The sequence below is a fragment of the Mesoplodon mirus genome (genome assembly GCF_964341445.2).
Source record: "Mesoplodon mirus genome assembly, contig: HAP1_SCAFFOLD_928, whole genome shotgun sequence".
Taxonomy (NCBI): Eukaryota; Metazoa; Chordata; class Mammalia; order Artiodactyla; family Ziphiidae; genus Mesoplodon; species Mesoplodon mirus.
In genome coordinates, this window is record NW_028295117.1 from 155,074 (window position 1) to 167,773 (window position 12,700).

At 43.9% G+C, this 12,700-nt stretch overlaps 1 protein-coding gene across 1 annotated transcript; it reads left to right on the forward strand.

Annotated features, from left to right (window-relative positions):
* Window positions 1-7,137: 7,137 nt before the first annotated feature.
* On the forward strand, window positions 7,138-12,492 carry LOC309797736 (protein phosphatase 1D-like). The gene has a single exon (XM_082646169.1). It carries the CDS (start codon window positions 8,586-8,588, stop codon window positions 10,254-10,256), a length of 1,671 nt encoding a protein of 556 aa, XP_082502295.1. The 5' UTR covers window positions 7,138-8,585; the 3' UTR covers window positions 10,257-12,492.
* Window positions 12,493-12,700: the final 208 nt, after the last annotated feature.

The following is a 12,700-nucleotide window of genomic DNA, read 5'->3' on the forward strand; positions in this document are numbered from 1 at the left end:
AATTAGTTTCCAGCTCTCCAAAAATGTCCATCTACTTTGTATCTACAGGTTTGTTTTGGTAGAGCAGCTGTTTGTCAGTCAGTTACTTTGCATCTGTAAATTCATCAGATGGGCTATCTATGTCTGAAATGTCCATCATTTTTAAACACTCTGAAGCATGTTGGATGTCATCATAAGTTAAACCTCTCTTTCTCAGGGAAAATAGTTTAAAGCACAGAGATAATCTGAAGTTGTAAAATTAAATTCTAAATCAGTTACAGTTTTAATAAATAAGTTGGGATTAATGGATACACACTACTATACATAAAATAGATAACCATCTAGAGGGACCTACTGTATAGCACAGGGAGCTACGTTCAATATCTTGTAATAACCTATAATGGAAGAGAATCTGAAAAAGAATACAAGTATCTATCTATCTATCTATCTATATGTATACGAACCACTTTGATGTACACCTGAAACATTGTAAATCAACTATACTTCAATTAAAAAAAATTTTTTTTTAATTAATTGAGAAAGTCCTGTTTAAACTGGCTACCCTTTTCTGGTGACACTTTTTCGGAGTTCTAAAGCAGTCTTACTTCCAAATATCAAGTCATTTTTTGCTTGTATGAGTTTTTGTTGCAACCTATCCATAACATCTAATGACTCAGATGTACTCAGTTCATCCTTTTTCAGACTTTGTGGCCTCTTCAAAGATCATCAAACAGCTTTGGAGAAAGAGCATATAAATTGTTTTGCTATAATACTTTTCTCCACTCTCATTAATATATTTCCAAATTAAAGAAGGACATTGTTACAAACTGAATGTGCCCCCAACCCCAAAATTCATATGTTGAAGCCCTAACCCCCCAGTGTGGCTGTATTTGGAGATGGAGCCTCTAAGGAAGTAATTAAGATTAAATGAGGTCATAGGTGGGGCCCTGGTCCATTAGGATTAGTGTCTTTATAAGAAAAGACTCCAGAGAGCTTGGTTTCTCTTTCTCTCCACATGCTCACAAAGAAGAGGTCATTTGAGCAGCCGTCTGCAACCCATGGAGAGAGGCCTCACCAGTCACCAACCCTGCTGGCACCTTGATCTTGGACTTCCAGTGTCCAGAACTTTTCTCCACAGTGTGCAGTATGCTCTGTTTGGTTATTCACTGCCCTAATCCAGATGTACACGTCCTTCAATCTGTCATTAAAATAAGTCATTTAGCAATGGAATAGAATAGAGAGCCCAGAAATAAACCCACACACCTACGGTCAATTAATCTTCGATACAGGAGGCAAGAATATAAAAGGGGAAAAAGTCTCTTCAGCAAGTGGTGCTGGGAAAGTTGGACAGCTGCATGTAAATCAATGACATTAGAACACACCCTCACACCATGCACAAAAATAAACTCAAATTGGCTTAAAGACTTAAACATAAGACACAACACCATGAAACTCCTAGAAGAGAGTATAGGCAAAACATTCTCTGACATAAATCGTACCAATGTTTTCTTAGGTCAGTCTCCCAAGGCAATAGAAATAAAAACAAACATAAAAAAAATGGGACCTGGGCTTCCCTGGTGGTGCAGTGGCTGAGGGTCCGCCTGCCGATGCAGGGGACACGGGTTCGTGTCCGGTCCGGGAAGATCCCACATGCCGCAGAGCGGCTGGGCCCGTGAGCCATGGCTGCTGAGCTTGCACGTCCGGAGCCTGTGCTCCACAATGGGAGAGGGCACAACAGTGAGAAGCCCACAAAAAAAAAAAAAAAAAGGACCTAATCAAACTTACAAGCTTTTGCACAACAAAGGAAACCAATGAAATGACAACATATGGAATAGGAGAAAATATTTGCAAATGATGCAACTGACAAGAGCTTAATCTCTAAAATATACAAACAGCTCATACAACTCAAAAAAAAAAACCCAAAAAAACCCAACCCAACCGAAAAATGGGCAGAAGGGGCAGAAGACATTAATCGACATTTCTCCAGAGAAGACATACAGATGGCCAGTGCACACAGGAAAAGAGGCTCCACGTCAGTCATTATTACAAAGTCTACAAATAACAAATGCTGGAAAGGGCGTGGAGAAAAGGGAACCCTCCTACACTGTTGGTGGGAATGTGAGTTGGTGCAGCCACTATGAAAAACAGTAGGGGGGTTCCTCGGAAAACTCAAAATGGAATTACCATCTGATCCAGCAATCCCACTCCTGGGCATGTACCTGGACAAAACTCTAATTCAAAGAGATACATGCATCCCTATGTTCACAGCAGCACTATTCACAATAGCCAAGACATGGAAACAACCTAAATGTCCATCAACAGATGAATGGATAAAGAAGATGTGGTACATATATACAATGGAATACTACTCCGCCATAAAAAAGAAAGAAAGAATGCCATTTGCAGCAACATGGATACAACTAGTTATTATCATACTAAGAAAGAGAAAGACAAACACCATATGATATCACTTATATGTGGAATCTAAAATATGCCACAAATGAACCTATCTACAAAATAGAAATAGACTCACAGACATAGAGAACAGACTTGTGGTTGCCAAGGGGGAAGAGGAGAGGGAGAGGGATGGACTGGGAGTTAGTAGATGCAAACTATTACATCTAGAATGGATAAACAACAAGGTCCTCTTGTATAGCATAGGGAACTATATCCAATCTACTGGGATAAACCATAATGGGAAAGAATATAAAAAAAGAGAATGTATGTATGTGTATAACTGAGTCACTTTGCTGAACAGCAGAGACTGGCACAACATCGTAAATCAACTATATTTCAATAAAAAAATGAGTCATTTAGCCTTCTTTTTCAGTGATGTCTGTGTCATACTGGCACTGGTAGGATAATCATTCTTGTTTTCATTATCTGAACTCTTAGAAAACATGGTCATGATATTCAGTGTCAAAAATTAAACTAGCACTATCTCAATACAAAGTCCAATAGTTAATCCACAAGCAAAATGAAAAATAGACTGTTAGTGCTCATGATTACAACACACTTAAGGTGGACATTTAAGTCACATCATTTGGAGTGACGTTACAATGAATGCTCCAGTTTTGTGAACCATAAATCATGGTTGCCTGCATCAATGGTAAGGGAAAAAAATAAGCAACAGCAACTACAGAAGGCAGATAATCTATGCCATATCCATCTGACACTAAAAATCGTATTGATTTCAGCCCCTATTTTTCAGGTAGCCTTGTGGGGTTCTATATTCTCCCCCAGACTTCTGCATCCATCACCCAAAACTGGGACTTTTTGTGTCCTGAGGAGGGGTTTCCTGGGATGCTAAACTTTCAGTGCTAAAACTGGGACAGTAGTGAGCAAACCAGGGGGTTAGTCACCCTTGCCTAAAGGAAGCTCGGAGTCTATATCAGTTATATCAATTTCCAGAATGGATGGATTCAATGAGTAATTAGCTACACTTACTGAGCATCCACAATGATCAGGTATATAGTGCAAGGTTTCTTCATGCGCATTTAATTTCTTTAAAAATATTTATAGGGCCTCCCTGGTGGCGCAGTGGTTGAGAGTCCGCCTGCCGATGCAGGGGATACGGGTTCATGCCCCGTTCTGGGAGGATCCCATATACCGCGAAGTGGCTGGGCCCGTGAGCCATGGCCGCTGGGCCTGCGCATCCGGAGCCTGTGCTCCGCAACGGGAGAGGCCACAACAGTGAGAGGCCCGCATACCGCAAAAAAAAAAAAAAAAAAAAAAAATATTTATAATGGCCCCACAAGTAGATGTTATAGTCTCCATTTTATAGATGGAAAAAGTAAGCCTCAAAATCTAGGCTGCACCACTCATGGAATTGGGGAAAAGTGTAAAATGGATTTTTGTCCTTGCCTTGGCTAGAGAGGAACCATATCTGAGTAAACTAAGGGTCAGACACACTGTCAAAGAGGAGAAAATTCAGTAACTCTAAGAGAAAGACAACAAATTATAGAGGGGTGAGTTAGGGCCTGCCAGTCCCACTGCCCTTTGTGCCCTCCAGGTGGCTCCTTTTGTTTCTGGAACATTAGGACCTTGTTTTATTAAGAGGTGCATCCCTTATGCAGTAATTCTTTTTTTTTTTTTTTTTTTTTTTTTTTTTTTTTATTTATTTATTTTGCAGTACGTGGGCCTCTCCCTGTTGTGGCCTCTCCCGTTGCAGAGCACAGGCTCTGGACGCGCAGGCTCAGCGGCCATGGCTCACGGGCCCAGCCGCTCCACGGCATGTGGGATCCTCCCGGACCGGGGCACGAACCCGTGTCCCCTGCATCAGCAGGCGGACTCTCAACCACCGCGCCACCAGGGAAGCCCCATATGCAGTAATTCTTAAACTTTGTCTCTAATGGCAGGTCAGAGAAAATTTAGACTCAAGGCACATGACCAGGGATGAGGCTGTAAACCACCTTATGGTCAGCATGTACTTTAACATTAAAATAATTAAATCATTATTAAAATGTTTAAATACACTTTGACTTTGTATTTCAAAATCCTTGTCTGAAATTACTGCTCCAGAAAGCAGTAACTATGGGCAAGCTAATTAACATTTATATTCCTTATAAAAGCAAATATAATATGATGCCTTCCCTCTCTATTCCACAGTCTCTGAGAATTGAGAAGAAATAATTTACATAAGACATATTCTTTAAGCTTATTACTATTTGGGGAGTCAAGGCTCCATGCTTCTGTCACGGCTGCATTTTTTTTTTCTGAAATTCTACCACTAGTTCTCACCTGTAAAACAGTCACAGCTCAGCCAAGCAAGACATACCACATTTAAAGGCTAGTTCCCTGGTCCAGACCAAAGAGTTAAGATAATCAGTATCTCATTTTCAAACTTATTTATCTTGTGTTCCAAGTGTAGGCAACAAGGTAAGTATTGGCTATTTCAGATTTATTAGCTTATCACCACAGATCTGAGCAACACTGTAATAAAGAGTATAACTTCATTACTGATATTTGATCACTAACAGCTTTCAAGCCTCTTTTCCCCCTCTTCTCCTATTGCCCCACACCTGGACAGGCCTGTAAGAAACCCTGCGGGCTCCCTCTCCTGGTGCCAGTGGAAGTTCAAACCATGCCAGCCCCTGCAGGCACAGTTAGAACCCTCACCCCAACGCTACTACCTACACAAAAAGAATATCCAAATGGCCAATAAGGATATGAACAAGGTACTCAACATCATTAGTCATTAGGGAAATATAATTAAAACCATAACATGTTACATCTATACTAACACCAGAATGGCTAATATTAAAAAGACTACCCAGGGGCTTCCCTGGTGGTCCAGTGGTTGAGAGTCCGCCTGCCGATGCAGAGGGCATGGGTTCAATCCATGTTCGGGGAACTAGAAAAGACTATGAAGGAGGAGGTTGCAGAGTATCTAAGACTCTCATACACTGCTGGAAGCAGGATACTTCATTACAACTATTTTGTAAAACTTTTGGCAGTATCTGTCTAAGCCAAGCATATGCCTAACCTGTATGATGTAGCAATTCCACTCATATAATAATTAATTAATATAAAATTATATCAATGTATCTATCTACCTATAGATATTCAAGAGATATACATGAATAGGTCAGTCAAAAGGCATGTAAAAGAACGTTCATAGTATTTACAAAAGCCCCAAATCTGAAGCCACCCAAATATCCATCAACCAGTGGTATATTCAGTCGATGGAATAGTACTCAGCAATTTTAAAAAGCCTCTGCTACACGTAACAACATGGATAAACCTCACAGACAAAATGTGGTAAAAGCATCTAAACATAAAAGAGCAGATACTAAATTATTTTCTTTGTCATCTACACTAACCTATAGTAAGAGAAATCATTACAGTGGTTGACCCTTGGGAGGAGGCTGACTGGCAGAAGACGTGAGGAAGCCGTCTGGGCTATCTTGATCTGGGTAGGGGGCACGATACACCTCACTGTTTGCCTCCACTGGAGCCTACCTTGCTATTCTCAAGCGTGCCTTTCCTTACTTAGCAATATCTTGTGGCCGTTCCCGTGTCAATAAAAGTAGCTCTCTTTCATCAACTTTGAGTTGCTGTCACCTCTTTTTATTAAACATACTTTCAGGAATCTTGTCTCCTTAAGCAAGTTACAAATGCTACAAGGGCAGGGGCTCTATCTTGCAAATCACATGAAGAAAGAGAATTTGGAGCTGCGGAGAGAGACAGACCTGGTTTTAAAACCGAATTTCACCACTTTGGGCTGTATAACCTTGGACAAATAATGTACCCATCCAGCCTCAGTTTCCTCATCTATAAAATGGGGGTATAATGCCTACCTCATGAAGTTTATTAGAAAGTTTTACATAGACAATGAATGGAAGGAACTTAATACCTAATGGGTGCTCATCAAACGACAGCTGTCTTCTCTTCCAGCCTCATCAAGGCCTTGCTCACAGAGCCCTCAGAAAAGCTATGATGATTCTCTTACCTCGTTCCTGGAACCAAGCAGCAGTCTAGAGACTAAGGGCAGGGCAGCATCAGCTCAGCGTGCTTCCTAATGCCAATCGCTCCTTCTCAAGGTCAGGAGACACTGTCTAGCTGATCACACCATTTAAGACCTGAGGATGAATTCCGAGAACGCATAGTAATGTGTATCCTGAATTGCTCTCCCCAGTCACAGACAGCAATCCCCTCAGAAGGCATAAAAATGAGGAAGTGTGCTGAACTTCAAGGCTGGCAGGTGGGGTTTGACAGAGACCACCTAGGCTAGTCCCAGAATCAGGAGTATAAGAGAAATGTGTTAAATAATGAGGATTTGAAGAAGTAAATAGCACCCCTGCGTGGCCAACATTCCATATGGAAGCTGTTCTGTGCTTTGATTCAGCCTGGGGTTTTTCCTAACTGCTGTATCATGTCCTGGCTTCACAAGGGTGGAGAGAGAACTAAGACACATTCAGGAAAATGAGTACAGTTGTTCCCATAATCTGTTCCTCACCAAGATCTGTGGCTCTGAGCCCACTGTGCCTCTAGGGCCTCCTAGCTTCATAACAGGCATTAATTCAACAACCTCTTGCCATAGGCATTGTACAGATCTTAACCTGAGCAAGCCCCACCTCACTCCTTTTTTTTTTTTTTTTTTTTTTTTTTTTGCGGTACGCGGGCCTCTCACTGTTGTGGCCTCTCCCGTTGCTGAGCACAGGCTCCGGACGCGCAGGCTCAGTGGCCATGGCTCACGGGCCTAGCCACTCCGCGGCATGTGGGATCTTCCCAGACCGGGGCACGAACCCGTGTCCCCTGCATCGGCAGGCGGACTCTCAACCACTGCGCCACCAGGGAAGGCCCTTTTTAAAAAATAAAAATAAATTTATTTATGGCCGCGCTGGGTCTTTGTTGCTGCGCGTGGGCTTTCTCTAGTTGCAGCGAGCGGGGGCTACTCTTCATTGCGGTGCGCGGGCTTCTCACTGCAGTGGCCTCTCTTGTTGTGGAGCACAGGCTCTAGGCGTGCAGGCTTCAGCAGTCGTGGCACGCAGGCTCAGTAGTTGTGGCTCGTGGGCTCAGTAGTTGTGGCTTGAGGGCTCTAGAGCGCAGGCTCAGTAGTTGTGGCACACGGACTGAGTTGCTCCGCAGCATGTTGGATCTTCCTGGACCAGGGCTCGAACCTGTGTCCCCTGCAACGGCAGGCGGATTCTTAACCACTGCACCACCAGGGAAGTCCCCCACCCCACTCCTATATTCTGCTCTCTGATCTTTCAATGTGGGTGGGATTCATGAAACTGTATTTCTTGCCAGACTCCTGCCTTCCACTGTATATGGCTGTCTATCTTCTCGTAGGTTTCCTAAGCAATATGAGGACAGATGCCAGGACTAACTTATTCACAAATGTAATCTTGGCACCTATCACGATGCTTGGCACAAAGAATGAGCTTAATAAATGTCTGCCGAATAAATGAATGTTGACGTGCTTGAACTGTCCAATATATGCTGTAACTACTGATTGCAGAAATCATTTCACTCACTCACTTGATCCAAGATTTATTAAGTATCTCCTATGTGCCATGAACTGTATAAGGTGCCAGGGTGACAAAGATGACTAGAACATTATCCTCTGCCCACAAGGATCTCCAGGTGGGAGAGAGAAGGTGTGGAAGTGAATAATATGACCAGAGCTACCACAAAGGAATGAGCAGGCTGCTTGACACCTGCCTGAATAGGTGGGCTAAGGCTTCTGAGCCAGCTGACTGTTTGGGATGAGTAGCAGCTCTCTAAGTAGGCAACTCGGGAAGGGGAGGCGTTCTACTCAAAGGGAACGGGATGCTGTGCATGAGGCTGGGTCAGGGTCACTTTGCATTGGCCAAAACAAGTCTCATGGCCAAGCTTGACTTCAACAGAGTGTGAAGAGTAACCCTCCCGGGAGGCGCACTGCGAAGACGCAGCTGGTCGGCTCCTTTCCCCCTGGCGCTTCTGCCCAGCTCTGGCGGACAAGTCTCGACCTCGTGCGCGCCCCTCCCCCTCCCGGGACCGCTCCCTCCCCCTTCTCGACGTAGTCGAAGATAAACAATAGTTGGCCGGCGAGCGCAGAGTGTGCATCCCGCTGCCGCATTCGGCGGGCTGCGTGGGACCGGCGGGATCTCGGCCAGCCTGCCATGGCGGGGCTGTACTCCCTGGGAGTGAGCGTCTTCTCAGACCAGGGCGGGAGGAAGCACATGGAGGACGTTACTCAGATCGTGGTGGAGCCCGAGCCCACGGCTGAAGAAGAACCCTCGCCGCGGCGGTCTCTCTCTCAGCCGTTGCCTCCGCAGCGGTCACCGCTGGCTTTTCCTGGCGGCGAAATCTCGGGGAAAGGCCCGGCGGTGGCAGCCCGAGAGGCTTGCGACGCGCCGCCGGACGCCGGGGCCTCGCCGGCTCCCGGCTGCTGCTGTCGCCGTCGTTCCTCAGTGGCCTTTTTCGCCGTGTGCGACGGGCACGGCGGGCGGGAGGCGGCACAGTTTGCCCGGGAGCACTTGTGGGGTTTCATCAAGAAGCAGAAGGGCTTCACCTCTTCCGAGCCGGCGAAGGTGTGCGCTGCCATCCGCAAAGGCTTCCTCGCTTGTCATCTCGCCATGTGGAAGAAACTGGCAGAATGGCCAAAGACTATGAAAGGTCTTCCCAGCACGTCAGGGACAACTGCCAGTGTGGTCATCATACGGGGCCTGAAGATGTATGTAGCTCATGTGGGTGACTCAGGGGTGGTTCTTGGAATTCAGGATGACCCAAAGGATGATTTTGTCAGAGCGGTGGAGGTGACACAGGACCATAAGCCAGAACTTCCCAAGGAAAGAGAACGAATTGAAGCACTTGGGGGGAGCGTGATGAACAAGTCTGGGGTGAATCGTGTAGTTTGGAAACGACCTCGGCTCACTCACAGTGGACCTGTGAGAAGGAGCACAGTCATTGACCAGATTCCATTTCTGGCAGTAGCAAGAGCACTTGGTGATTTCTGGAGCTATGATTTCTTCAGTGGTGAGTTTGTGGTGTCACCTGAACCAGACACAAGTGTCCACACTCTTGATCCCCAGAAGCACAAGTATATTATCTTGGGGAGTGATGGTCTTTGGAATATGATTCCACCTCAAGATGCCATCTCAATGTGCCAGGACCAAGAGGAGATAAAATACCTGATGGGTGAGCATGGACAGTCTTGTGCCAAAATGCTTGTGAATCGAGCTCTAGGCCGCTGGAGGCAGCGTAGGCTTCGAGCGGATAATACTAGTGCCATAGTAATCTGCATCTCTCCAGGAGTGGGCACTCAGGGAGATTTCACCAATGGAGACGAGCTCTACCTGAACCTGACTGATAGCCCTTCCTATAATAGTCAAGAAACCTGCGTGATGACTCCTTCTCCATGTTCTACACCACCAGTCAAGTCACTGGAGGAGGACCCATGGCCAAGGCTGAACTCTAAGGACCACATACCTGCTCTTGTTCGTAGTAATGCCTTCTCAGAGAATTATTTAGAAGTCGCAGCTGAGATAGCTCGAGGGAATGTCCAGGCTGCAGTCATATCCTCAAAAGATCCAGAGCCACTTGAAGAAAATTGCACTAAAGCCCTGACTTTAAGGATACATGCTTCTTTGAATAATAGCCTGTCAGTTGGCCTTGTGCCTACCAATTCAACAAACACCATCATGGACCAAAAAAACTTAGAGATGTCGATCCCAGGTCAAATGAAAGCTCAAGAAGTTGAAAGAACCCCTCCAACAAACTTCAAAAGGACATTAGAAGAATCCAACTCTGGCCCTCTTGTGAAGAAGCATAGACGAAATGGTTTAAGTTGAAGCAGCGGTGCTCAGCCTGCAAGCCTCCCCACAAACTCACGGCGAAAGAACTCTGTTAAACTTACCATGTGACGCAGACTTAGGGGCCAGAAGAAAATGGGAAATCCTTTACTTCACCAGCACAGAAAAACTGTTTGTGTTTGCTGAAATATATCTGGAATTTTTTTTTTCCAGACTTCTAAGAGGGCTTTATGAATTTGGTGCCGAAGCTGAACTTTTTTTAAGGGGACAAAATAAAAATAGTATACAGTTTGACTTTTTGGAATTCAACAGTTTTATCCTGGCCTTGTACTTGCTTGTATTATACCTGTGAATTTTGTAGATGTTAGGGTATAAGTTGCTATAAAATGTGTGTAAATTTGTATCCTTCACACAAACTCAGTCTCTTACACTGATACACAGTAAATGTAACAACAGGGCTAAAGGTTTAAAAAAAAATCAAAAGAATCTATTCGATTTTAGAAATACATTTAAACTTTTAAAAATGCTTATTAAGACATTTGTATAAGTCACGTGTGATGAAAGCTACACAACTTTTTAAAGTAAATTATGAAGCAAACTGGAAAAGTGATGTATTTTCATAGTGACCTGTGTTCCACTTAATGTTTCTTAGAGACAACTAGTGTCTTTTAAAAATTATTCTTTATTTCTGATTTCATAATTCAGAACTAAATTTTTCATAGAAGCAGAAGTGTTGAGCCATGCAAAAGCAGCTGGGTTTTAGTCTCCTTGTCCTAATTAAAATACTATGCAGTATCTCTTATTTCTTTCAGTAGCATTTTTTCTAAACATTAATCATCAGATTTGCTCACCAAATCTTTGAAGTAGAAGGAGGTAGGTTTGCCTAAAAAGATGCCCTTCTCAATCATCCTGGACATTCAGTGGCATTAGTGGGTCTTAAAAGTAGTTATATCCTCTTCTAGTGTTTGCATAAAATATGTGAAGTTTTTCTTGCTATGTCAATAACAGATGGTGCTGCTAATTCCCAACATTTCTTAAATTATTTTATATATCCTATGGTTTTCATTGATTATATGGACATGTTTGTTCATCGAACAAAATCAGTGAACTGTTAAAAAAAAAAAAAAAAAAAGAATAACCCTCCCACAGAGAGAATAAGTGACTCTTTGGTGAATGACAATATGAGCTCATTGCCCATGTGAGCGGTCCTCCCCACAGACAGTAAACTCCAGGACTGTTTGATACAAGTCAACTTTTCCATTCGAAGATTGACCAGAGGGCTTCCCTGGTGGCGCAGTGGTTGAGAGTCCGCCTGCCGATGCAGGGGACACGGGTTCGTGCCCCGGTCCGGGAAGATCCCACATGCCGCAGAGCGGCTGGGCCCGTGAACCATGGCCGCTGAGCCTGTGCGTCCGGAGCCTGTGCTCCGCAACGGGAGAGGCCACGACAGTGAGAGGCCCGCGTACCGCAAAAAAAATAAAGATCGACCAGAATTCAGGAATTGAGGGGAACCTACAGAGTGTCTCTCACATTTGATGAGGCCAACCCACCAGGTACTGGCTTTATCAGTTTTCTCTTTGACCGAGAAGCCCTGTGATCTGGCCATGTTGTGTGTACTTTCCTTCTTTGTCCCATTCTTCAGAATAGGATAGTCAGAGAGAAGACCTGTCCATCTTTGGCTTTGTTTAATAGAGCTTCTATTACTACTGAGCTATTGCAACAAATACTGACATTCTCATCTGGTCCCTCAACAGTCACTCAGTATGCCCTCCTAGCTCCTCCAAACTCAGGGACATTAATAAAACCTTGCTCAAATCTCCTCTACTTGCTGCCTAAGAAACAGAAACTTTCTCAGAAAAGGCTTTGAGTCATCCCTCACGATCAATTCACATCCATCTACACAAGTCTTTAAGAATGAAGAAAAGTCCTTAAGAATTGAGGCAAAAGGTAGTATTATTTGTTCTCTTCTCTTTTGTATTCTTTTCAGGACAAGATCAGTCACAAGGATGGGGAATTAGAGAGTTGGATGTCTGTGCTCAAATCATCATATTAAGTTAAACATTTCTGAGTGGCATTTTAAAATATAAAATTTGAATTGGTCATACCATATCCCTATTGCCTACAAGTTGGTAGATGCAGTGGAATTTAGAAGGACGTAACCCACTTTCTAGCAATGTTAACAAATTTTGCTGTGTCAGTTCCCATTGTACTACAACACTCAATAAAGAAAAAATAAACTTCTAATTTTGTTATAATTACACAGGCTTTTCTCAGGTATCAATATGCCTGGAGCAAAAGCTTTATTAAAGTCAAATCCAGCAACGTGGTGCTCTCAGGACATTGTTTCAGGTATTATCTCAATAACCCTCCACCTTATAGTGTCCATTTGAGGGCTTCTCATCCATTCCAGTTGCTGGACTGGTGGTTGGTTCTCCTGGCATGGATGGCATGCAATGCAGATTCTATCACAGGGTGGCACAAGA

What these genes read in the sequence shown, in the direction of transcription:
- LOC309797736 (XM_082646169.1), top strand. Translation starts at nt 8,586, where the DNA reads ATGGCGGGGCTGTACTCCCTGGGAGTGAGCGTCTTCTCAGACCAGGGC.